General features: G+C 40.6%; 1 protein-coding gene across 1 annotated transcript in view; it reads left to right on the top strand.

Moving 5' to 3' along the window:
* The window catches only part of LOC121369658 (vacuolar protein sorting-associated protein 13A-like), a 184,805-nt gene that overhangs the window by 105,458 nt on the left and 53,648 nt on the right, over window positions 1–25,699 (top strand). The window contains exons 36-48 of the mRNA XM_041494703.1: window positions 1–221; window positions 1,415–1,562; window positions 2,898–2,982; window positions 3,737–3,915; window positions 4,259–4,410; window positions 4,800–4,891; window positions 6,553–6,815; window positions 7,540–7,656; window positions 8,651–8,812; window positions 11,561–11,654; window positions 12,736–12,911; window positions 21,310–21,438; window positions 22,227–22,425. Of these exons, the coding sequence (XP_041350637.1) occupies window positions 1–221; window positions 1,415–1,562; window positions 2,898–2,982; window positions 3,737–3,915; window positions 4,259–4,410; window positions 4,800–4,891; window positions 6,553–6,815; window positions 7,540–7,656; window positions 8,651–8,812; window positions 11,561–11,654; window positions 12,736–12,911; window positions 21,310–21,438; window positions 22,227–22,425 (2,017 nt within the window). The remainder of the gene's footprint in view (window positions 222–1,414; window positions 1,563–2,897; window positions 2,983–3,736; window positions 3,916–4,258; window positions 4,411–4,799; window positions 4,892–6,552; window positions 6,816–7,539; window positions 7,657–8,650; window positions 8,813–11,560; window positions 11,655–12,735; window positions 12,912–21,309; window positions 21,439–22,226; window positions 22,426–25,699) is intronic.

Below are 25,699 nucleotides of genomic sequence, written 5' to 3' on the forward strand. Positions count from 1 at the left end.
TATGATGACATAAAGTTTCAGAACATTCGTATCAATCTGAATGTTGATCTCCGAGCACCGACTGTGTTGATACCCCAGCACTCCAAGTCAACGGAGATGTTTCTCCTGAACCTGGGAGATCTGTCTATCAAGAACTACTTCCACTTCTCCGAGTTGCCCCCCGACATGAAGCAGGAGTGGAACCACATCTATATGAATCTCAACCACGTGCAGATGAACAGGTTAGTACAGATGAACAGGTTAGTACAGATGAACAGGTTAGTACAGATGACGGTCATTGTGACAGTTACATTCTATCTAAATTATTAAAGCAAAGTAGAAATAACGAACCACATCAGAAAATGGTACCCTATAGTCTGTCCCATACTCCTATAAAAAAAATAAAAAATTGGTAGATAATTTCAGTTTGGTTTGACATAAAAAGAAAAGTAAAAGTGTTTTGTAAATTACAAACATATTATTTTTGTGTGCTATTTAGAAAATAATCGGCTTAGAAATAAATAACTTGTAGTAAATTCCATAGCATGAAAAAATGTGTTACCTGTGGGACGGACTATGTATGTATGGGGGTGAGGGTGTGGGGAGATTGTTGCTACTCTGTCTTCTTTTTTCTTGTTAAAAATTAACCTTGCCGTGACATTGTTTGACTGTCCTGGGGATAATACATTTGTATGAAAAAAAGAATAAAAAAGACCTTGTCTTCACAGTAATTGGTGGAAAACTGATCCAGGGAAGTGTCATGTGTCCTGTTGTAATATTGTCATATTGTACATTACCCCCTCTCTCCTTTGAATTAATATTTATTTTTATTTTGCTAGATGAAAATTTTGTTTCAAGAATTCAATTTTGTTTCTTTCAGTTATTTTTAATAACATTTTCTTTCTTGCAACAATCAAAATTTTATTGTAAGATTGTTTTCTCCAGTTTTAAAATGTATTGAAGAGTAATTTTTTTACAAAATATTCATCATTTTGAAGATTGTTTGAAGAAATGGAATGTATTGCAATGGCAGAGACTGTTTTCATTGTACTGGACAAAGGGAAGTAATTGCAAAAAAATTAGACATTATGACACAAGTTACAGGATCCACTCTCTTCTCTCCCCCCCCCCCCCCCCCCCCCCCCCCCCCCCCCCACCCACCCCCACCCCTCACACCCACACCTTTACAAGTAGTTGTTGATAAATGTTATATTAAATGAGACTAATCTGTATAACAGTGAGTGTGTCTTCTTGACCAAATATAACAATATATTGAATATTAGTCACATAATAGTTACTTATTAAAACAGTGTACTACTTACTAAAATAAAGTGCTACTTATTAAAACAGTGTGCTGGAATAGTTGTTAAACATTTCTTTCCATTAAACAAATTAATTTGTAAAATGCTGACTTGGTGTGGTTGTTGTTTTTCAGAGTGAATTTGTGTCTTGCTGATGATGTGGTCACCGTTCTCCACAACATCATAGAACCGATCAGCTTCAAAGCCGATGTTCAGGTGGCTCTGAAACCCGTTGTGTCTGACGTAAAACTGGACATCTCAGGTCACCTCAACAAGATAAAGGTATCTACTCACTTTACTGGGTTACTGGGCATAAACAATGCCCTCCCCCTCCCTAGAATGATTATGCAGTTTAGAGGTGATAGGTAGCCCAGTGGTAAAGTGCTTGCCTGGTGTACAGTCGGTCTAGGATCGATCCCCATCGGTGGGCCCATTGAGCTATTTCCTTGTTCATGCCAGTGCTCCACAACTGATATAACAAAAGCCATGGTTGGTCTGGGATCGATCCCTGTTGGAGGGCCCATTGGGCTATTTCCTGTTCCAGTCAGTGCACCACAACAAAGGCCATGGTATGTGCTATCCTGTCTGTGGGATGGTTCATATAAAATATCCTTTACACTAATTGAAAAATGTAGCAGGTTTCCTCTTAAAGACGATACGTCAAATTACCGAAAGTTTGACATCCAATAGCTGATTACTAATAAATTAATGTGCTATAATGTTGTCCTGTAACAAAACAAACTTTATTTATTTAAAAGTCATGGTATGTACTGTCCTGTCTCTGGGTTGGTGATTATAAAGGATCCTTTGCTGCTGCTCAAAAAGAGTAGCCCATGATGTAACCTAAGAAGTGAGTTTCTACTCTAGTTAACTGTGTGGTTTTTGGCCACATTTCTATACCATATAACCATTAAAAAACAAAAATTTAGTATATCATGAAATATAAGATTTCTGTCTGTCTTAAATTACTCAGTTTACAGTTTTGGGTGCAGTCAGTGTCCCCTTTCAAAATATTACTCAATTCACAGGATTTTTACATATTTATTGTCCATCTCAGAATTAGTTGCTGTGAAAATGGAGGCACAAAAATACTATTATATGTTCATGCCGACACCAAGTGGCCATTATTTAAAATATGCTGGGATTTCATTGGCCTCTGACAATTCAGGGAGGGACATAGCCCAGTGGTACAGCGCCCGCTTGATGCGCAGTCAGTCTGGGATCAATTCCCGTCGGTGGGTCCATTGGGCTATTTCTCGTTCCAGCTAGTGCTCCACAACTGGTGTAACAAAGGCCGTGCTATGTACTACCCTGTCTGTGGGATGGTACATATAAAAGAACCCTTGCTGCTTGTTGAAAAGAGTAGCCCATGAAGTGGCGACAGCGGGTTTCCTCTTTCAATATCTGTGTGGTCCTTAACCATATGTCCGACGCCATATAACCCTTCCTTTCTTGATAATTCAAAACTTTCATAAACTATCTATGGGCTATGAAAACAAATTTGGGTAACCTATTTCTTTTTTGCGTAACATGTCATGACCATATAAATGAAGGAAGGAATATATTAGTTTTTGCACTAATTTGGTAATACATGTATACATTTTTGTACTGTTTTAGCTGAACATTGTGTCCAAAGATCTCCAGCTGCTGTTGGCTATTTTCAAAGAAAACCTAACAGAAGGTGCTCCACAACATACTTCAGGTTAGTGGCTTCAAGCTATGAAGAGGTCTAGTGTAGCTGGTGTAAACAATATTTATTTCACAAAAGAAAAGGATTGGTAAACAGGCCATTGGCCTATATTAATGCCTCTCTACACATACTTTGGTACATACAATTTATAATATACACATGTATCAATTGACATGATCTTCAGAGAATTAAAAACAATTACATAATTTGCACTCAATCATGAAAAAACAAGTCTAAAAGACCATGAAATTAGTATAGTGTAGTTTAGTCTAGTGTAGCTCAGTGATAGAACACATTTATGCATACAAAACCATGTCGTAGCCCAGTGATAAAACGCTTGTTTGATGCGCGGTGGCTCTGAAGTCTGTTGATGCTGATGCTCTAGTGGTGCTGTTAAACAAAGCATACTTTGACTTTATATCAAGTATATACTAGTTTCCTATAAAAATATTTAAAAATTATATCAGGAATATACTCATCTCGTTAAACAAAAATTATTATATATCAGTGATATAGGAGTCATATGAACTGTTTTGGTATCTTATCAGTCATATACTAGTTACTTACATAAAATATTTTTTGTATTACATCAGGGATATATGAGACATATAAACTGTCTTGGTATCTTATCAGTCATATACTAGTTACTTATATAATATATTTTTTGTATTATACCAGGGATATATGAGTCCTATATTAAAATATTTTGGTATCATATCAGTGATATACTAGTTACTTATATAAAATATTTTCTGTATTACACTAGGGATATACGAGTCTCCGACGATGCAGCAGATAATTCCCCAGATAAGTCTGGACGCGGCGACACCCATCAGTGATACGAAACACAGTTTGGAGGACATGGGGGAGAAATCATCAATCAGCGTTCTCTTCCGCCTCGACGGGTTGTCGGCGACACTGTATGAGCAGAGTTCTCCTGAAGAAGTGAGACTAAAACTTTTTATTATCTTATAAAGAGTATTTATTTCCAGTTTTTGGAATGGGTTTGGTGAACAGGCAATTGCCTCTATTAATGCCTTTCCCTTACATTTTTAAATATGAATTTCATCAGTAAGAATGGTAACAATAGTGTTATGTTAAGCATATCTCAGAATAGAATTTAAGCCAGAGAAGCAAGGAATAAATGGTGAAAAAAAGAAATAAAAACTGAGTGGATAAAATGCTGGATTGTCAAATGCCATGTGAATTGGGGCAGTAGGTTCGAAACCTGGCAATTGACCCTTGGATTAAAAAAAATTATTAAAATTTTTCTGATTTCTGCACCCAGGGTTCACTGAAAGGCAGTCTTTGTCACATGGAAATAGAGAGACTCAGTCTGAACATGATCAGTCACAGTGACGGGGACATCAAGTCGAACTTCGCTCTCCAGTCCATCACTATTGACGACAGCCGGCCAGACAGTGATCTTGCAGTTAAAAGGTAAAATACTGAAATACCATATTTCTGATAGACAACCACATTACAGGCTAGTCATTTTAGAAAAACATGCAGTGCTTGTAGCTTTTGACAGGCAAACCAAATTTATGAATGAGATGTAATAATGTATACATACATTCACAGGTGGTTCAGGTCCAAATGTATGAATTAGATGTAAATTTAGATAAAATTTCATACTATGAATACATACATTCACAGGTTGTATTTTTAATTTAAAGATTTTCAATACATTTGTTGTGCATACGAAAACCTATGGGCTTCTGAATATAAAAGTTAGCTAAATCAGTGCAGTAGGCAATAATAAAAGAAAAGGATCCTAAACTGCTTATTTTGTTTAATGGTAATTAATTGTTTTTAAAATTGTGTTACAGAATTTTGTACTGTGCCAGTAAGAAAAGCATGAAGGATGATCTTCCACTGATGTCCCTCATATACAAGATCAGTAGCGACGGCAACCAGAAAGGTGAGCAAAATTGGTGTTCATTGAGATGCATAACAGGAAAGGATTATTTTGTTTTCATCCTTAGGCACATTAGAAACAACATCAGTTATCAGTTAAAGGTAGTTGTGTTTGTGCTTAATCTTGTTAATGTGAGGCGTTCTGCTGATACATATTCCACACATTACTGAATGACAGCAGGACAGCAGGACAGCAGGACAGCTCACTCTGTAGCCTTTGATATACAAGTGGTGTGGTAAACTTTTAAACCATCTCACATTAGAGAAGGGAAGGGAACTGTGTTAACGTGCCCACATCCTTACGGTTCAGGCACGCCCACCATGGACTCGGGTTCTGACTTTGCCAGCCCACAATTCCATGGTGGGGACCTCACATTAGATGAAGGGAAGGGAACTGTATTAACGTGCCCACATCCTTACGGTTCAGGCACGCCCACCATGGACTCGGGTTCTGACTTTGCCAGCCCACAATTCCATGGTGGGGACCTCACATTAGATGAAGGGAAGGGAACTGTATTAACGTGCCCACATCCTTACGGTTCAGGCACGCCCACCATGGACTCGGGTTCTGACTTTGCCAGCCCACAATTCCATGGCGGGGACCTCACATTAGATGAGTGCCTGCTCCAGGTCCCGTGCTTATAAAACATTTATAGAGTCCAGACTCAATCTCTAATGACGTCACATGCATACAATGTGTATGGCGTTGTCATGACATTACTGTCGCAGACTCTATTATAGTCTCGAGTCTAGACTCTAAACGGTTTATAAGCACCAGGCCAACTCCATGTTGTGTTAAAGATGAAGCAAAACAGTTAATATTTTCTAGTAAGTGATTCTTCAGCCAGGTGTGTGTGTAGTGTGTGTGTGTGTAATGTGTGTGTGTGTGTGTGTGTGTGTGTAATGTGTGTGTGTGTGTGTGTAGTGTGTGTGTGTGTAGTGTGTGTGTGTGTAATGTGTGTGTGTGTAATGTGTGTGTGTAATTGTGTGTGTGTAGTGTGTGTGTAGTGTGTGTGTGTAATGTGTGTGTGTGTGTGTGTGTCTAATGTGTGTGTGTGTAATGTGTGTATATGTTGCTCGGGGTTGTGGCCCCATTTGTTTCACTGACATCAAAATAAAAGCCTGTGAAAACACCTCTTGCCATTACCTGGCCTATATTTAAACCTCCAATGTTTCATCTCGGATTTTAAAAGTTTTCTACACCTAGCAGTGCTCATCTCTTTCTCGCTAGCAACTGGACTTTGCCCTGACATCGATGCCCTTCTTTCACACACACACCCCCCCCCCCCGGATCTGCCCCTGTTCAGCTGCCTGTTATTATTCATTTTAGCTAGGGGCGGGACGTAGCCCAGTGGTAAAAGCATTCGCTTGATGCGCGGTCGGTCTGGGATCAATCCCTGTCGGTGGTCCCATTGGGCTATTTCTCCTTCCAGCCAGTACACCACGACTGGCATATCAAAGGCCGTGGTATGTACTGCCCTGTTTGTGGGCATATAAAAGATCCCTTGCTGCTAATCGGAAAGAGTAGCCCATGAAGTGGTGACAGCGGGTTTCCTCTCTTAATATCTGTGTGGTCCTTAACCATATGTCCGATACCATATAACTAAATAAAATGTGTTGAGTGCGTCATTAAAACAAAATTCTTTTTTTCTTTATTCGTTTTAGCCGACTTGATGCTTGAGAAGATTCGTCTCAACATCCACGTTCCGTACATGATGGTTCTGTGGAGGTTCTTCCAGGAAGTGTTCGGGGAGTCAGGCGATCTCAACCTATACTCCATGGAAGCCTCGTCAACATCATCGACTGGCCTGCCTGACCACACAACGCTGTCAACAACATCTCTCAACATCTACGGAACCTGCAAACAGCCTGAGATCGTCTTGTTTGCCGACCAGACCAAGTTAGACAGTCGAGTTGTGGTGCTTTATGTAAGAATTGATTTGTTATTCCTCTACCCAAAATCTATTTGTTCATTCATCCATCCATCCATTTACCCTCGCCCATCCATTTATCAGTCTACTTGCCCATCCACCTGTCTATCCAGTCATCCACCTATCATCCATCCATCCATCCATCCATCCATCCATCCATCCATCCATCCATCTATGCATGCATCCATCCATCCATCCACCTATCCACCCATTCACCCATCCATCCATCCATCCATCCACCCACCATCCCACCCATCCATCCATTCAGTCCCACAATCCATCCATCCATCCATCCATTCACCCACCATCCATCCATCCATCTATCCATCCATACATCCATCCATCCATCCATCTATCCATCCATACATCCATCCATCCATCCATCCATCCATCCATCCATCCATCCACCCATCCATCCACCATCTCACCCATCCATCCATTCAATCCCACAATCCATCCATCCATTCAATCCCACAATCCATCCATCCATTCAAACCCACAATCCATCCATCCATCCATTCTCGCAAGCAATACAATCCATCCATCCATCCATCCTCCCACCAACCCACCCACAATCCATCCATTCATCCATCCATCCACCCATCCATCCCCCCATCCTCCCACCAACCCACCCACAATCCATCCATCCATCCATCCATCCACCCACCCATCCATTGAAACTCATCTTATAATTCACTATATATGTTTCTGTTGTTTGCAGGCTGACATTGCGTTTGAGTACCGCACGGACAGAGAGAGACAGTTCCTGTGGTCGAAGGTGTCCAACCTGCAGCTCGTTTCTTCCATCAACTCGGGCTGCAGCAACTCAAGGAGTCAGGTTTGTTGCACGTGTTCCATGACATTCTTTTTTATCATTCATTCATTAATGTGTCCAGCCAGTGCACAACAACTGGTATATCAAAGACTGTGGTATGTGCTGACCTGTATGTGCATATAAAAGATTCCTTGCTACTAATGGAAAAATTTAGCAGGTTTCCTCTCTAAGACTATATGTCAAAATTACCAAATGATTGATATCCAATAGCCAATGATTAATAAATCAGTGTGCTCTAGTGGTGTCATTAAACAAAACTTTCAACTTATTTTCATGCTACTATCCAGTTAAGGTTCAAGCATGCTGTCCTGGGCACACCTCAGCTATCTGGACTGTTTTCTCAGGACAGTGGGTTAGTGGTTAGTTAGTTATCAAATATTTGACATCCAGTAGCCTATGATTAGTTAATCATTGTGCTCTAGCGGTGATGTTTTCATTTCATTTCAACTTATTTTCGTGCTTATATCCAATTAAGTTCAAGCACGCTGTCCTCGGTCCACACCTCAGCTATCTGGGCTGTCTGTCCAGGACAGTGGGTTAGTTGTTAGTTGGTTAGTGGTTAGTGAGAGAGAAGAGGGTGTAGTGGCCTTACACCTACCCAATGAGCCCTTAAGAACTCACTCTGGGTTGGAGCCGGTACCGGGCTGCGAACCCTGTACCTACAAGCCTGTAGTCCGATGGCTTAACCACTGGGCCACTGAGGCCGGTAGTGGTGATGTTAAAAACAAAACCTACTTTAACTTTACACTTGAGATATTAAAACACTCTTAAGTGAATGAATATGACATAAACTAAACTGTCACGTATAAAATTATGATAGTCTGTTATTTAAGTTGTGATCTGTCCCGAGTCAGACCCCCGATCCTATCGGAGGCCGGACTTGGGATAGGCGTGTTCGAAACCCTAGTGGTATATGGACACATTAAACCAGTTACTAAGCTAAGCTAAGTTGTGATTTTAAAATTATAACTAAATGTCTTCAACCTTTTTTTAACAGGTTTTGTCCCCATGTTCGGTTGAACTAACCGAGTCGTTCCATCAGGAAAGTGAGATCATGGACGTATCGGTCAAACTGACTAAAATGAACATCTACTTGTCAGCAGCCATAGTCCAGCTCTTGTGGGACGTCTACCTCATGATACAGATTCAAGAGCCCCAAGTAAGATGGCTGCTCTTTTGTTTCTTGTGTATGTGATAATAATATGACAGAATTAGGAGCACAATATTTTACATGAACTGTTGTTCTGTTCATGTGTCGGTTACATAGATTTCAATTCAAGTGAACAGTTAGAAGATTACATGATGATTCCTTGGATTTTAAATTTAAGTTGTAAACTACATGTAGTTTAAAACATTAAAATCAACAGTTGTAAACTATTTCAAAGCATTGTTTTGACAAATTTGTGGACAACTTGAAAAATACTATATCATTTGCAAAATTAATTTTTTTAAAATACATTTGAGATGTCCGTGTGGTACAGAACAGTAGTACATGTGTTACGATTAGGTTAATCACCTGTTACACAAATATGCAGAGGCAGATATTAATTTTCATCCCCCTCCAAACCTACACCAAAGTTCCCTTGGCATTCCGCCTCATGTCATTGGGGTCCCCCTAAATGGATTTTCTGGATCTGCCACTGATATGATTCACTTAACTTAACCTGTAGTCCTTCCTAGCCACCATGAACATGAAGAAAAGTAAAAGTGTTTTTAAAATTTAAAAAAACCCAGCCTATTATTTTTGTATGCAGTTTAGAAAACAGTCGGGTCAAAAATAAATAACTTGTAGTAAATATCATAGTAAGAAAATGGCATTCCCTGGGGGAAGGACTATAGGTAAAATGACACTACATGATTTTCAGTTACCTAAGATTTTGAAGTATATGAAGTGTGGCTATTTCAGTTTAAATTTGTGCTTGAATTAGTAGTGTAGTTTATATGTGCAGTCTGCTAGTGTGAAAAAGGATCAGTTTTATACATACGGATTCATAAGCATCTGAATTAAAGGGACGGGGGCACAGGTCTTCCATCTAGATACATTGGCCTTCACCTCAGTTGAAAGGTAAGCCAATACAACTGGTCCATCTAGTTGCTGGTATCTTCAAATTTCTGTGTTTTAATCAGTGACTATTAACTAACTACTGTAGAATACTTTATTTTCGCGGGATCAAATTTTCGCGATTTAATTAAAATGGGTCAATTCACGAACATTTATTTTCGCGAATCACCCAACCCCCATCAATAAAAAAACGAAGTACAGATGTCAATAATTTTTGCCTCATGCCTCATGCTGATGATTAGACGTCTGAAGAACTCTTGGGGAATGGCCTGCCACTCTGCCATAAGAAGGTGACCCAGATCATGAAGGTTGGCCGGAGGGGCATGGTTATCCCGAACTCTCCTGCCTAATTCGTCCCAGGCGTGCTCTGTTGGGGCCAAGTCAGGCGAATATGCTGGCCAATCCATTCTGGCGATACCTTGTTGTCTGACAAAGTCCGTTACCACCCTGGCGCGGTGGGGTCTGGCATTGTCATCCTGCAGAACTGCCCCGCGGCCAATCTGCTGAAGGCCTGGGAGAACCAACGGCCGGATAATCTCATTCAGATAGCGGATTCCATTCAGATTGCCATCCACCACATAGAGGGGGGTCCTGTGGTGGATAGAGATGCCGCCCCACACCATGATGCTGCCACCACCGAACCGGTGACGTTGTCTAACGTTAACGTCAGCGAAGCGCTCCCCAGGACGTCTGTAGACACGAACCCGACCGTCGTTGAACTGGAGACTAAACCTGGACTCATCAGTGAACATCACTCGACCCCACTGAACACGTTGCCACCGCAGATGAAGTGTGCACCAGTGACGTCTGGTCGTTCTGTGACGTGGTAGGAGTGGTGGTCGAACAGCCTGGCGACGGCAGCATAGATTATTGGCTCTCAGACGATTGCGTATGGTTTGATCAGACACTCAAGTTCCAGTCGCAGTCCACAGATTGTCACATAATCGGCGTGCAGTGGTTGTGCGTTGATGTAGAGCCATATTGGTGATGTAGCAGTCCTCTCTATTTGTAGTGCTTCGGGGTCTTCCCGAACGTGGACGATTTCGAACAGAATTCGTTGCTTGGTACCGTTGCCACAGTCGGCCAACGACACTCTGACTGACGCCAAGTCTCAGAGCAACATTTCTTTGCATATTGCCATCCTGAATCCAAGCAATAGCCCTTCCTCGATCTTCGATAGTCAGTTGACGTCGTACCATTGTCGAATTTGGAGTGTGCACTGTACACGAACGCAAGCTCCAATTATACGGAAATTCAGCATTGGGAACATGGAATACACATGCAAAGCGTGCAAATGAAGCGCTTTGTGAAAAAGCAAGTTATGGGCACTTAGCAGACCTTTCGCTTTCGCCCTAATTTACGTGCAAATGTAAGCATGTTTTCGCCATTAGAACTAGTCGACAGTGTCAATGACAGTGGATTTTAATTCATTTATGGGTTGCTTAGACCCACTTTCGTCAAAATGGAACAATACCATGCGTGACATTATGGTCTAGCTAATATAATTGACATTCAGAAAATAATGTCGAAAATATCGTCTGACCCTTAAATTCTTTTGAGTAGTATACTTACAATCGTGTTCTTGATTTAAAGTTTTAAACAGCTTTTGTGTTTTGTGGTTTGTTCCATGACAGGAGGGAGCACCACTTTGTTACTACTAGCCTCGTACATCGGAAACTAATGTGGTATAGTTGAATGAGACTACATATTTTTATTTTTTTTGTCGGCCTTTATTTTCGCGTGGAATATATTTTCACAAATTTCATTCACACGCGAAAAATGCGAAAATAAATTCCAGGTGAAAATAAAGTATTCTACAGTATATAGTTTTAACTCTGTTTTCAGTCTGATTCTACTAAAAATGATCCAGCATCCAGTGAAAGCAAAAACCTGTGGCATGTTTCAACAGTAACAAACAGCAAATACCTGATGGACAGAGGTAAGTCAAATATATATTTTTTAACCTACATTATTCGCAATAAGTATTTTGTAGTTTTAAAAAGTTGTGTATCAAATACAATGAAATATGATGTGCTGTCTGTAAGCCCACTATGGAAACTCCAAGATGTTGACATCAGTATAGTGATTTGAAATGTGCAGTCTTACCTGAAGACCCACTATGGAAACTCCGAGGTGTTACTATCAGTGGCATGGTAATTTAGAATATACTGGCAGGACTCATTAGGGCCTCCACGAGTCCAACATATTGGACTTGAGTACTTGAGGGTCAAACTCGACCCAGACCCAAGTACTCGACACTTAAACTAGATAATGATGAGATTAAGGAATGAAGTAAAATAGCATTATGCATCTTAATTCCAGCACTGAACATGAATGCCAGATCATGCCATTGTATTAGTGAATATAATTATTGTGTAACTTGTATCGTTGATTATCTACTGTTGAAATTATTGTCCTACATTGTCCATTGTATTATAGTTGATCATTGTATTCCACCGTGTATGGGTACTCAAGTCCTGTGAATGGATTCAAGTCTTGCTAGACTCGGCCCATGCCCGAGTACTCAAGTACTCGTGGAGACCCTAGCGCACATGAACATCAGAGGCATCATTATGATTTTGGTTTTTTGGTTCATACCCCAGTACCAGCACCAAGCTGGAGTGAGTAACTACAAACAATACATGTATGTGCTGTCATGTGTTTGAAAACATGGTGCATGCTGATGATATTTACTTGAACTGTAATTGGGTAGATTCAAGAAAATAAATTAGTTTTCAGAACCTGTATGACCACTGACGCCATCATGATGGTCATCGTAAGATTGTACTGAGTGAAAAAAGGGAGACAAGGAGAGGGAGCAAGCCCATTTTTATCAAATACTCTTTTTGTCTCTCTCCCACTTAAGTTATTATTTTTGTAGACTATTTTATTGTCCCCAGAAACACATGTAATATCAAGGTTTCTTCCACCTTAGTTTGGGCTAAGTACTTTCCTCACTACTTTCCTCACTACTCATCAGTCTATGTGTTTTATCTTTAATGTGTGTTTATATGTCACAGTGGACCATGGTGGTTTGAGCTCTCACCTGAAAGCGCCGCCGACATACAAAGAGAAACTGAAGATCGAGATCGAGGAGCTAAACGCAATGTTTGCCGTGGAGAACCTCGACGTGCACGTGCCCATTGTCTGTCTGAGGACGTCGCTCGAGGGACACATCGCTGACTGGTCTAATAAGGTCTTTACAATACACACACACACACACACACATACACACATCGCAGACTGGTCTAATAAGGTCTTTACAATACGCACACATCGCTGACTGGTCTAATAAGGTCTTCACAATACACACACATTGCTGACTGGTCTAATAAAAAAAGAATTAAAAAAAAAGTTTTATTTATCGACACACTCAACACATTTTATTTACGGTTATATGGCGTCAGACATATGGTTAAAGGAGAGGACAATTAAAGCATTTGGCCTGGTATGCATATTTAACAATATATAATGCACATTATTGCTTAATATCAACACGTATAATCGTATAGTTAATTAATAAAACGGTTAAATGTGACGACTATTATATAAAACGGGCGCAGCCATTTTGTACCATCTCAGTGAGTACACCCTCTGGCGAGCTGGTGGTTACGTAATACTTAACACATCACGTCAGGAATGAGCCTTAGAACTAGAAAAACACAATCTACCTGGTTTTTGCGGGATGATAAATAGTCATACATTGCAATGTTCTGTAATAATACACATCCCAGTAAGCCAACAGTAAGTATATCCAGCACTATATATATTATTTTTCAATACAAAATAAAATACCATTGTCAAAGTGGCTACACAACAAGTCGAAACAATTAACAATGTTTTTCCCATGCATTAACCTACGTACTGAAATGATACACAGAGTGTTTTCTTAGTTAATTGGTCTATGCTTCTAACTGTGATTTCTGATTGGCAGGTGTGTATTTGATTGGTAACTAGACAAGCCAATTAATTGACGCTGTCTAGACACAAAATACATACCGGTATTGTGGAATATTACCTGTCGCCCCTAAAATTGTAATGGACATGGTTTATTACTGTAAATAGTTCTGTAAAACTATTGATTAAGTAGACTTTTCCATCTACAACCACAGAACTGACCAATTACGTAGTCCCAAAGAAAAGAAAATTATCACTTACCGACTTGTGTATCGTGGGTTGTCGTTTTTACTCCAACGTAGCATATCAATAGGCGTAATAGTGTACATTTTTCCTTTGGATTATTAAACAGAGAAAAATACTATAACCCCATTTTGTTCCGTTAATGCAACTTGAAATATATTTAGTTAAATAGTTTATTATATTATTACGTCATTTATGCTGTTTTACAAGTCAGGTTGATCAAAGAGAAGCGCCTTGTCGAAAATTACTGCTTTTGTTTACACTGTACATACAGTAGATGGTCAGGAGCTGATGTCACTTCGCCCCAAGCTATCCCGCTGGACGTCACAAAAACGAAACAAAATGGCTGCCCCCAGTTAGCAGGAATAATCATGGTTTTTTATTAACTCTAAAATTACGCGTTTTTCATTCGCTAAAGTGTCAGTATGTGTTGGTGGTCCGGGTATGCATCTTTCCAACACATAAGGCTCTTGTTGAAGTTGACCCTACCTTTAAGGACCACACAGATTTTGAGAGGAAACCCGCTGTCGCTACTACATGGGCTACTCTTTCCGATTAGCAGCAAGGGATCTTTTATTTGCACTTCCCACAGGCAGGATAGCACAAACCATGGCCTTTGTTGAACCAGTTATGGATCACTGGTCGGTGCAAGTGGTTTACACCTACCCATTGAGCCTTGCGGCGCACTCACTTTGGTTTGGAGTCAGTATCTGGATTAAAAATCCCATGCTTCGACTGGGATCCGAACCCAGTACCTACCAGCCTGTAGACCGATGGCCTACCATGATGGTCTAATAAGGTCTTTACAATACACACTGTCACGGTACATGCTCTTAATTTGTTTCGCCTGTGGCGATTTTAATTGTGTTAGGGTGCCGTGTGCAGTTTATTGCCCGTAGCCCAGGTGGACAACTTGTTACGTAATACTTCTTGCGTTCCAATATGCACTTAGTCCCGCTGTGGAGGCCATGTGGCGAGTAGTTACGTAATACCTCTGCGAGTGCGGTTTCGACGACCATGATTTTGGCGACGATGGCGTCAGTAGTCTGACGATCAGAGAGAAATATACCGAGGTAGACTATGAGATGATACGTGAGGTGCCGCTTTGTTCCCTCAGGCCAATTCTGATTTTGGAATAAATAGCTAGAATTTAGAGAGATCTAGGAGAACGATTAGGAAGGCTCTGGAGGAACGTTAGTCCGTTTGGACTTTGGTAAATATCATTTCTGCTCTGTGTATAACCTTGATGTGATTGATGTGACTTAAATATTTTAATACTGTATTATACCAATATTCTTTAGACAGTGTCTTCGGTCATCTGACGAAGTAAATCGTAGACTTATTGTTCTAACATTATATGAGTATTTGGTAATATAAAGCTTAGCCAGTCATCCTAGAAGACCCTAGGTACACTGTAGGTTATTGTCTTTATTGTGATAAGTATTAATTCTGTGTTACAAGATTACTGAAGAGTAGTTAGGGTTAATTAAAAATTAACCCGTTAGGAATAGAGCTGTAATTCCTTTATTAATTAAGTTCCCCAAGAAGCGTTCCTAAATTATCACACGTTACTGAACGAGTAGTAAGGGTTAATTATAAATTAACCAGTTAGGAATGGTGTTGTAATTCCTTTATTAATTAACTTCTGTAAGTGTTTCTCAATTATCACACGTGCGGGTGTGGTGTAACGGTGAAGTGATTCGCATATTGTGTAACTAGACACCCAGAGATTAACTAATTAAGTGATCAGTTCTGGGTTGTTATTATTGTTGTTATTAATTTACTACTACGGCTGTACATTTGTCAGCGTAGATTAATACAGATTCCAAAGTGTATTGTGTTTTTGTTGTGTTTTCTAGAGAACTAACGTGCTATATTATATATACTTTATATAAGATCGTATCTCTGATCATACCTAGAGACGAGCCATACTAGGTTTAACAGCCTGTTACAGAGAGATCTAATAGATATACAGTTAGGAGAGAGATTTTGATAATCGTGTTTTATTCGGTTACGGGAATTATAGAATCCCCGTGACAGGAGTAGAAAATTGGGGCGCTCGTCCCGGATCTGAAACGGGACATGCATATTTAAAAAAGTATTGTTTGTAAATGGGGGCTTTATAAATTATTTTTACAAATTTACCAGAAGTAGCACGTTGTTCACTAGAAAATAATTAATATTAAGTGCGTCATATCTAAACATGGATAAGAATTTGCTGGATAGGCCTACGCTCAGTGTAGTGGAGATTAAGCGAGCACGTAAGGCCGAGTTAGTTGAAATCGCGGGTGAGCGAGAAATTGATTTAACATCAGCTAAAACCTTAGGTGATATAAAGACAATTATTATCCAGGAAGTTTTTGGTGATAGGCCTGCTATGGAAGACAGTGAGATTGTTCCAGAGATAGAGATAAATGAGTTAAGTGTGGAACAACAATTAGCTTTTAAAAAACTTGAGTACGAAAGAGAAGAACGTGCACTAGATAGAGAGAGGGATAGAGAGAAAGAAGATAGAGATAGAGAGAAAGAAGATAGAGATAGAGAAGATAGAGATAGGGATAGAGAGAGAGAGAGAGAAAGAGAAGAGAGGGATAGAGAAGATAGACATAGAGATAGAGAAGATAGAGAGAGGGATAGAGAATTCCAGTTAGAAAAATTAAAAGTGGAATATGAGTTAAAGTTGAATACTGAAGAAGTTAGACGTGAGGCAGGAAATGGTTTTAACATGTCGGAGGCTTATAGATCAGTGCCTGTATTTGACGATCAGGAGATAGATATGTTCTTCCAACTTTTTGAACGGGCCGCTAAGCAGCTAAATTGGCCGGAGTCTAAGTGGACATTGTTAGCCGTGTCTAAGTTTAAGGGGAAGGCTAGTATAGCTTATAATTCAATGAGTGATGAGCGAGCAAGTCAGTACGACTTAGTTAAGGCTGCAGTGTTGAGGGCTTATGAATTACGACCTGAGGATTATCGTTTACGGTATAGCGAGTTGAGAAAAACGCAGGGTCAGTCTTATAGTGAGTTTGTGGCTAAGAAGGCAGGGATGTTTGATAAATGGGTGGTGTCTCATCAGGTAGAGTCTTATACCGAGTTACGGGAGTTGTTGATCTTACAGGACATTAAAAATGGATTACCAGTTAGCTTACGTATTCATTTAGAGGATCGTGATGTCAAAAAGATAGAGGAGGCAGGCATAGTGGCAGATGATTACGTGTTAATACACAAAGCTCAGGCAGTACCGGGTAGCTCTTTACAACAGGGTGATAAGAAGAAATTTCAGCCAGGTTTTTCCCGGGAAAGTAACTATCGGGGAGAGTCATCTAGTTGGTCAGCTAGTCAGGCAAGGAATGCACCTGGTGGGCAAAGTAAGGATAGACCTGCATTATCAGCCAATGCACGAACTTTTCGTCCACAGTGCAGTTACTGTAAAAAGGATAACCATCTTATCGGAGACTGTTTTAAAAGGAAACGCGATAATGCGCAAGTGGTCGGTTTAGTGAGGTCAGCTCCGTTAGCGAGAGAGTTAATGGTTAGTCCCATGGCAGAGAAAGTAAACCCGTATGTGTCCACTGGTATGGTTTGTGATGTGAAACAAGAGTTGTGTCGTAAGCCAATATCAATCTATAGAGATACCGGGTGTAGTCAGAGTCTGATAACGCAAGAGTGTTTAGCTGGTATTGAAAATTCAGACATAGGACGTAGTTTGGTTTTAACCTCGGTTACTGGAGAAAATATGGTTGTCCGGTTACATAAGGTTTTCTTGTGTTCGAAGTTTGTGACGGGACCAGTCGTTATGGGTGTTGTGAAGGACTTGCCTGTTGAAAACATAGGAGTTTTGTTGGGAAATGATTTGACTAGTCAGTGTTGTCAGCCGAAATGTGACCAACTGTTAATTAAAGACAGCACGTTACCAATAGAAGAGTGTGAGGTTGATGAGATTAAATATCCTGCTTGTGTAATGACCAGGGATATGACCAGTAGGTTAGCACAAGACGCAGAGGATATTTGTGATTTGTCTGATACGTGTGTGAGCCATGAACTTGGAGTGGATGAGGTTATCAGTAAAATTGTAGACAAGTCAACTGAGGAATTAAATGTGGTGGAACCTGTTGATCTCCCGCAGAGGGGAATTGAACCAGTTGTGTTTGATAGAGGGGACTTACCTTGTATTAGACAAGAGTTAGTACTAGAGCAGGGGGCTGATCCAAATTTGTTGGCAGTTCGCACTACCTTGTTAACTGTGGACAAGGGAGCATTAATAAATAAGAGAGTTAGAAATCGGAGGTTGCCGGCGACCGAACTAGCTATGACGCAACTGAGCCATGCTCAGAGCAAAATAAAATCAGTGTTTGATAGGAAGGCTAAGAGTCGGGAATTTAAACCAGGGGATAAGGTGCTGCTGTACCTTCCCATTAAACGGGGTTCTGTGCAGAATAGGTATTTCGGGCCCTATGTTGTGCACAAACGGGTTAATGAGACAGGGTATGTGATAAACACTCCTGATAGGGTTAGGAAAAGTAGGTATTGTCACATCAATTTGCTAAAAGGTTATTTTGACAGACTGCCGATAGTTCCAGAGGGACCGGTCCAAATTGAGAGACACTCAATTTCCGGTGATGACGTCAAGACTGCAGAGGTCAAGTTGGCCAACGGCCAGATTCTAGCAGACTTGAACCCCCAGCGAGCAAAGCTGACTACATTGATACAAGACAATGTTTCCATTTGTCGGGACCTTCCAACGGTTACCAATACCTTAAGCCAAGATGTGCGCTTGGAACCCAACGCTACACAGATTCGACAGCATGCCTATCGGAGAAAACCTGGAAAACGTGCGACGCTGAAAAGGAAGAACACGAAGTTCCATTGGTCAGGTGAATGCGAGAAGTCATTCAACCGGCTCAAGCAGAGGCGCTACTCGTCTCCCGTGATGGCAGCACCAGACTACCGAGTGCCTTTCAAGCTAGCTATGGGTGCCAGTGACGTGGGTGCTGGAGCTGTGCTGTTCCAGGAAGACGAAGACGGACTGGACCATCCTAATGAAAGCCTCCAACCAGAGAGTTTTGAGATGGAGTCTTCTTCTGCAGGAATTCCCAATTACCATTGGACACATCGAGGGCACATCCAGTGTAATCGCTGATGCCCTGTCCCGAAGTTGAACGTTATGATAATGTGTTGACATTCTTTATTTCTGTTTTGTTTATATATATTTTATTTTTGTATACCAGGGACTCGGAGACTCAGTGTGATTACTGGTAGTCACCTTATTATTACATGTGTTATAAATGCCCGTATGCGTCGGTTAACGCACCTTTTTGTGTTAATGTAGTATATTTCCCTATTCCTAGAGTAGAGGAAATATCCTTTTTGAGGTGGGGGTGTGTCACGGTACATGCTCTTAATTTGTTTCGCCTGTGGCGATTTTAATTGTGTTAGGGTGCCGTGTGCAGTTTATTGCCCGTAGCCCAGGTGGACAACTTGTTACGTAATACTTCTCGCGCGATTCTTGCGTTCCAATATGCACTTAGTCCCGCTGTGGAGGCCATGTGGCGAGTAGTTACGTAATACCTCTGCGAGTGCGGTTTCGACGACCGTGATTTTGGCGACGATGGCGTCAGTAGTCTGACGATCAGAGAGAAATATACCGAGGTAGACTATGAGATGATACGTGAGGTGCCGCTTTGTTCCCTCAGGCCAATTCTGATTTTGGAATAAATATCTAGAATTTAGAGAGATCTAGGAGAACGATTAGGAAGGCTCCGGAGGAACGTTAGTCCGTTTGGACTTTGGTAAATATCATTTCTGCTCTGTGTATAACCTTGATGTGATTGATGTGACTTAAATATTTTAATACTGTATTATACCAATATTCTTTAGACAGTGTCTTCGGTCATCTGACGAAGTAAATCGTAGACTTATTGTTCTAACATTATATGAGTATTTGGTAATATAAAGCTTAGCCAGTCATCCTAGAAGACCCTAGGTACACTGTAGGTTATTGTCTTTATTGTGATAAGTATTAATTCTGTGTTACAAGATTACTGAAGAGTAGTTAGGGTTAATTAAAAATTAACCCGTTAGGAATAGAGCTGTAATTCCTTTATTAATTAAGTTCCCCAAGAAGCGTTCCTAAATTATCACACGTTACTGAACGAGTAGTAAGGGTTAATTATAAATTAACCAGTTAGGAATGGTGTTGTAATTCCTTTATTAATTAACTTCTCCTGTAAGCGTTTCTCAATTATCACACGTGCGGGTGTGGTGTAACGGTGAAGTGATTCGCATATTGTGTAACTAGACACCCAGAGATTAACTAATTAAGTGATCAGTTCTGGGTTGTTATTATTGTTGTTATTAATTTACTACTACGGCTGTACATTTGTCAGCGTAGATTAATACAGATTCCAAAGTGTATTGTGTTTTTGTTGTGTTTTCTAGAGAACTAACGTGCTATATTATATATACTTTATATAAGATCGTATCTCTGATCATACCTAGAGACGAGCCATACTAGGTTTAACAGCCTGTTACAGAGAGATCTAATAGATATACAGTTAGGAGAGAGATTTTGATAATCGTGTTTTATTCGGTTACGGGAATTATAGAATCCCCGTGACACACACACATCACTGACTGATCTAATAAGGTCTTTACAATACACACACACAAACACATCGCTGACTGGTCTAATAAGATCTTTACAATACACACACACACACACACACACACATCGCTGACTGGTCTAATAAGGTCTTTACAATACACACACACACACACACATATACATCACTGACCGGTCTAATAAGGTCTTTACAATACACATACACACATCTCTGACTGGTTTAATAAGGTCTTTACAGTACACACACACACATCGCTGACTGGTCTAATAAGGTCTTTACAATACACACACACACACACACACACACACACACACACACATCTCTGACTGGTCTAATAAGGTCTTTACAGTACACACACACACATCTCTGACTGGTCTAATACGGTCTTTACAATACACACACACACACACATTGCTGACTGGTCTAATAAGGTCTTTACAGTACACACACACACACATGACTGGTCTAATAAGGTTTTTACAATACACATACACACACACACATCACTGACTGGTCTAATAAGGTCTTTACAATACACACACATGCATCGCTCACTGGTCTAATAAGGTCTTTACAATACACACATGAATGCATGCATGCACACACATGTTATTAACAGGTCAAATTACGTGTTGACAAAACATTCACTTATACTCACAAACAGTGCAATAACAAACTATTAGAACAAGAAATAAGAAATTCAATATAAAGTAAGATGTACTTATTAACCCCTTGCGATGAGTTGTTGCATCTTACCCATACATATGTTCCTGTATACGTGACACCATGACATCACCACTCTAGTTTTAATATTTCTGAATGTACTTGTTACAGCTGCACATAGAAGGTGAGTTTCACGTGGAGATGTTTTACTTCAATGAGAAGCTGGACGTTTGGGAACCGCTCATAGAACCAGTCATGGACAAGGAAGGAGTCTACAGGCCATGGGAGGTTCTCATCAAGGTAGGCAAAACACATACAGGGCTCTAACTTAAGGATGGCTTGAGACATACTTTGCCATAGGTCGGGAGCATCACTCACAGCACTTTTGAGCTGCAGGATACAAATTATTGCTGTTAGAAAAGCTCAGTGAAGGCTAAATGAATAAAAATGGGTGTACATTATCTGCCAGTGTTTAAAATGTATACTTATGAATTACATCTACATACAGCAAAATAATCTTTCAGTAATGTTTATTTTCTGCAAAAGTCACTTTTTTAAAAATTGCTGTAGGCAGGCTCAAAATTGCTGTAGGCAGGCTCAAAATTGCTGTAGTCAGGCTCAAAATTGCTATGGGTGAAAATTCGCAAGTTTGAGCCCTGTAAATAAATAAAACCCAACAAATTTATGCATATAATTCAGACCTTGTCGTTTACAGGGAGCTATTACTTTGGCTGCCCAGCACTCCCCTGAGACTAGGTCAAAGAGAGTAATTTTCAACTCCCTTAGACAAAAATGTACTACAAAAGGATTAAATACCAGTGCTCAATATAGTAATATCTTAAACGGATCCCCATAATCTGCGTGTGTGGGGTGGAGGGGGTGGGAGTAGTTAGTGTCTACAATTCATAAATACAGGTATGTCTCAACATTTTCAGTGGAAACAAAGTCAATTTCAATTTTGTGTTTTACAATTTAATTTTTTTTTATGTAACATACACTAAAATTCAGTACAACATCACAATATGTAGGTGCCTAATGATTTAAACATTAATTAAATAAACATTTAAGTAAAAGGTTTTAACCACCAGGTTGTGAGAACAAAAGGATTTCCGATGGCGTGTAACTATAACGACGGTGAACTGGACATTCCGGACGGTCTGCAGAATGAGGTTCAGAACCTGATGCACAAGGCGCGCATCCGATCGAGCAGCTCGGAGACGGACTCTGACACGGGGACGGACATGATGGTCATTCGACGCCGGTCGCTACGCAAGTCACGACTCAGCAGTGAGAAACACTTGGGTATTTTATGTTGCATGTCCTTGTGTCTCGCCTGTGTAGCCAGTAGATGACTAGATTAGATAGAGGTGGCTTTAGGGGATCTGAGCAAAATGATGATTAGCATATTGGCAAGTATTGGGGCCCTGGGTAATAGAGTCATTGGAAACTGTGTCCTGGCCAAGGAATTATGTTGCATGTCCTTGTGTCTTGCCTGTGTAACCAGTAGATGACTAGCTTAGATAGAGGTGGCTTTAGGGGATCTAAACAAAATGGTCATTAGGTTATTGGTCAAAAGAATGTATTGGGGCCCTGCTTGACAGAGTCATTGGAAACTGGGTTCTGGCCAAGGAATTATGTTGCATGTCCTTGTGTCTTGCCTGTGTAACCAGTAGATGACTAGCTTAGATAGGGGTGGTTTTAAGGGATCTGAACAAAATGGTCATATGGGTATTGGCAAGTATTGGTGCCCTGAGTGACAGATTCATTGGATATAACTGGGTTTTAGCCAAGGAGGTATTGGGTCTCTAAGTGACAGAGTCATTGCATACTGGATCCTGACCAAGGAATTATTGGGGCCCAGAGTAATAGAATCATTGGATACTGGGTCCTGTCCAAGGGGTTATTGGGCTCTGAGCGACAGTCATTGCATACTGGGTCCTGGTCAAGGGAATTATTGGGGCCCTGAGGGACACAGTCATTGCATACTGGGTCCTGTCCAAGGGGTTATTGGGGCTCTGAGCGACAGTCATTGCATACTGGGTCCTGGTCAAGAGAATTATTGGGGCCCTGAGGGACACAGTCATTGCATACTGGGTCCTGTCCAAGGGGTTATTGGGGCCCTGAGGGACACGGTCATTGCATACTGGGTCCTGGTCAAGGGAATTATTGGGGCCCTGAGGGACACAGTCATTGCATACTGGGTCCTGTCCAAGGGGTTATTGGGGCCCTGAGGGACACGGTCATTGCATACTGGGTACTGGTCAAGGGAATTATTGGGGCCCTGAGGGACACAGTCATTGCATACTGGGTCCTGTCCAAGGGGTTATTGGGGCCCTGAGGGACACGGTCATTGCATACTGGGTACTGGTCAAGGGAATTATTGGGGCCCTGAGGGACACAGTCATTGCATACTGGGTCCTGTCCAAGGGGTTATTGGGGCCCTGAGGGACACGGTCATTGCATACTGGGTACTGGTCAAGGGAATTATTGGGGCCCTGAGGGACACGGTCATTGCATACTGGGTACTGGTCAAGGGAATTATTGGGGCCCTGAGGGGGACACGGTCATTGCATACTGGGTACTGGTCAAGGGAATTATTGGGGCTCTGAGGGACACGGTCATTGCATACTGGGTACTGGTCAAGGGAATTATTGGGGCCCTGAGGGACACGGTCATTGCATACTGGGTACTGGTCAAGGGAATTATTGGGGCCCTGAGGGACACAGTCATTGCATACTGGGTCCTGTCCAAGGGGTTATTGGGGCCCTGAGGGACACGGTCATTGCATACTGGGTACTGGTCAAGGGAATTATTGGGGCCCTGAGGGACACAGTCATTGCATACTGGGTCCTGTCCAAGGGGTTATTGGGGCCCTGAGGGACACGGTCATTGCATACTGGGTACTGGTCAAGGGAATTATTGGGGCCCTGAGGGACACGGTCATTGCATACTGGGTACTGGTCAAGGGAATTATTGGGGCCCTGAGGGGGACACGGTCATTGCATACTGGGTACTGGTCAAGGGAATTATTGGGGCTCTGAGGGACACGGTCATTGCATACTGGGTACTGGTCAAGGGAATTATTGGGGCCCTGAGGGACACGGTCATTGCATACTGGGTACTGGTCAAGGGAATTATTGGGGCTCTGAGCAAAGGAGTCATTGGAATATTGAGCTCTGGAAATGAGAATCATTTGGGATTTGAATTTGATATTTTTAAAAAGGTATTCATGTCTTCTCCCAGTTAAATATGAATACAATTATGTTTGTTCCTAATGAATGGAGAGCCCATCATTTGGCCAGTTTAAAGTTTATCTATGCCCTTCATTGACTAATATATCATAATCCTTCTATCAGTGTTTGTACATCGGTGTAAAATTCCATTGTCTGTAGAAAAAAGCACAGACATCGAAAGATGCCAGTAACTGGGTGGGATTGCAGGGCAAACCGGAGGGGCCAATTATTAAATATAAGGTTACTGTAAATCATGTAATTAATATGTCATGATATTATTGCATCCGTACATGAGTGAACAAAAATGCGTATTTTTATTAATCCTTCGGGCAAAAGTCACATAAAAAACAAGCTAATCGCATGGTGGGTCGACCAGGAAGCCCTAATTACTTAAAGTAGTGTAATTATTGTTAAGGGTATGCCTCGCACTTTTGTGTGGTGATTGCTTCTAATTAATCCACCAGTAGGAATAAAAGGTTTGCTATTACAGGGCACAATATTTCACGCTAACGCAGACGTATTATTCTAACAAATGTTTTAGACTGATTTTATACACTTGATGCGCAGCACAGGAATAGACGTTAACAAATGCGATATATTGCAACAGTGACAACTTGCGACCAGTCTAAATTAAATGCCATGTATAGAGTTGAGCCAAATGGTTTGAAGAAATATGCATGGATTGTTGGTTACGGTTATATAATTTTCTACTGTTTTATTTTTAAAGGAATATATTTGGTAATAAAATTTGTTGATTATAATTTTACAAATGTTCAAAACAGTTTAAATGTTTACAGTAATCCAGAAGTGTAAGAAAATTTGAAAAATATTCACATCGCAAAATGAGCTTTTTAAAAACAAAACATTTGGAACATCACTGTATTATATAACCGCTATGATATTCCAGGAAAGTGAAAATAGAATGGCAACATCGAAACGAAAGAAAGATTCTTGAAGTATTCACAAAAAGACGTTTAACAAAAATTGTTTTTGTATTTTGTTTCATCTTTATATTATAAAAGTTTTATTTTATTTAGAAGTATTATAGTAAAATCCTGCACATTTTTTGTATTGGGAATGAGACTAAACAAAATGCGTCAAGTTATTATTGCGTCGATGTGTTCGCCGCATGTTTCGCATTAATTACTTGCTCGCATTAATTTCATGACTTACAGTATTTAGATATACATATTTGTTATAAAACAATTTAGAATGTTTATAATCAACTTTGTAGAATTATTACCTACATCCTTGTCAACTTTCGGAGTTAAAAATACATATATTCATCCATATTTAGATGGCCAACACCAACCTCTTGGCCCCTCCAT

Source organism: Gigantopelta aegis, chromosome 4 (genome assembly GCF_016097555.1).
Source record: "Gigantopelta aegis isolate Gae_Host chromosome 4, Gae_host_genome, whole genome shotgun sequence".
In the NCBI taxonomy this organism is placed as follows: Eukaryota; Metazoa; Mollusca; class Gastropoda; order Neomphalida; family Peltospiridae; genus Gigantopelta; species Gigantopelta aegis.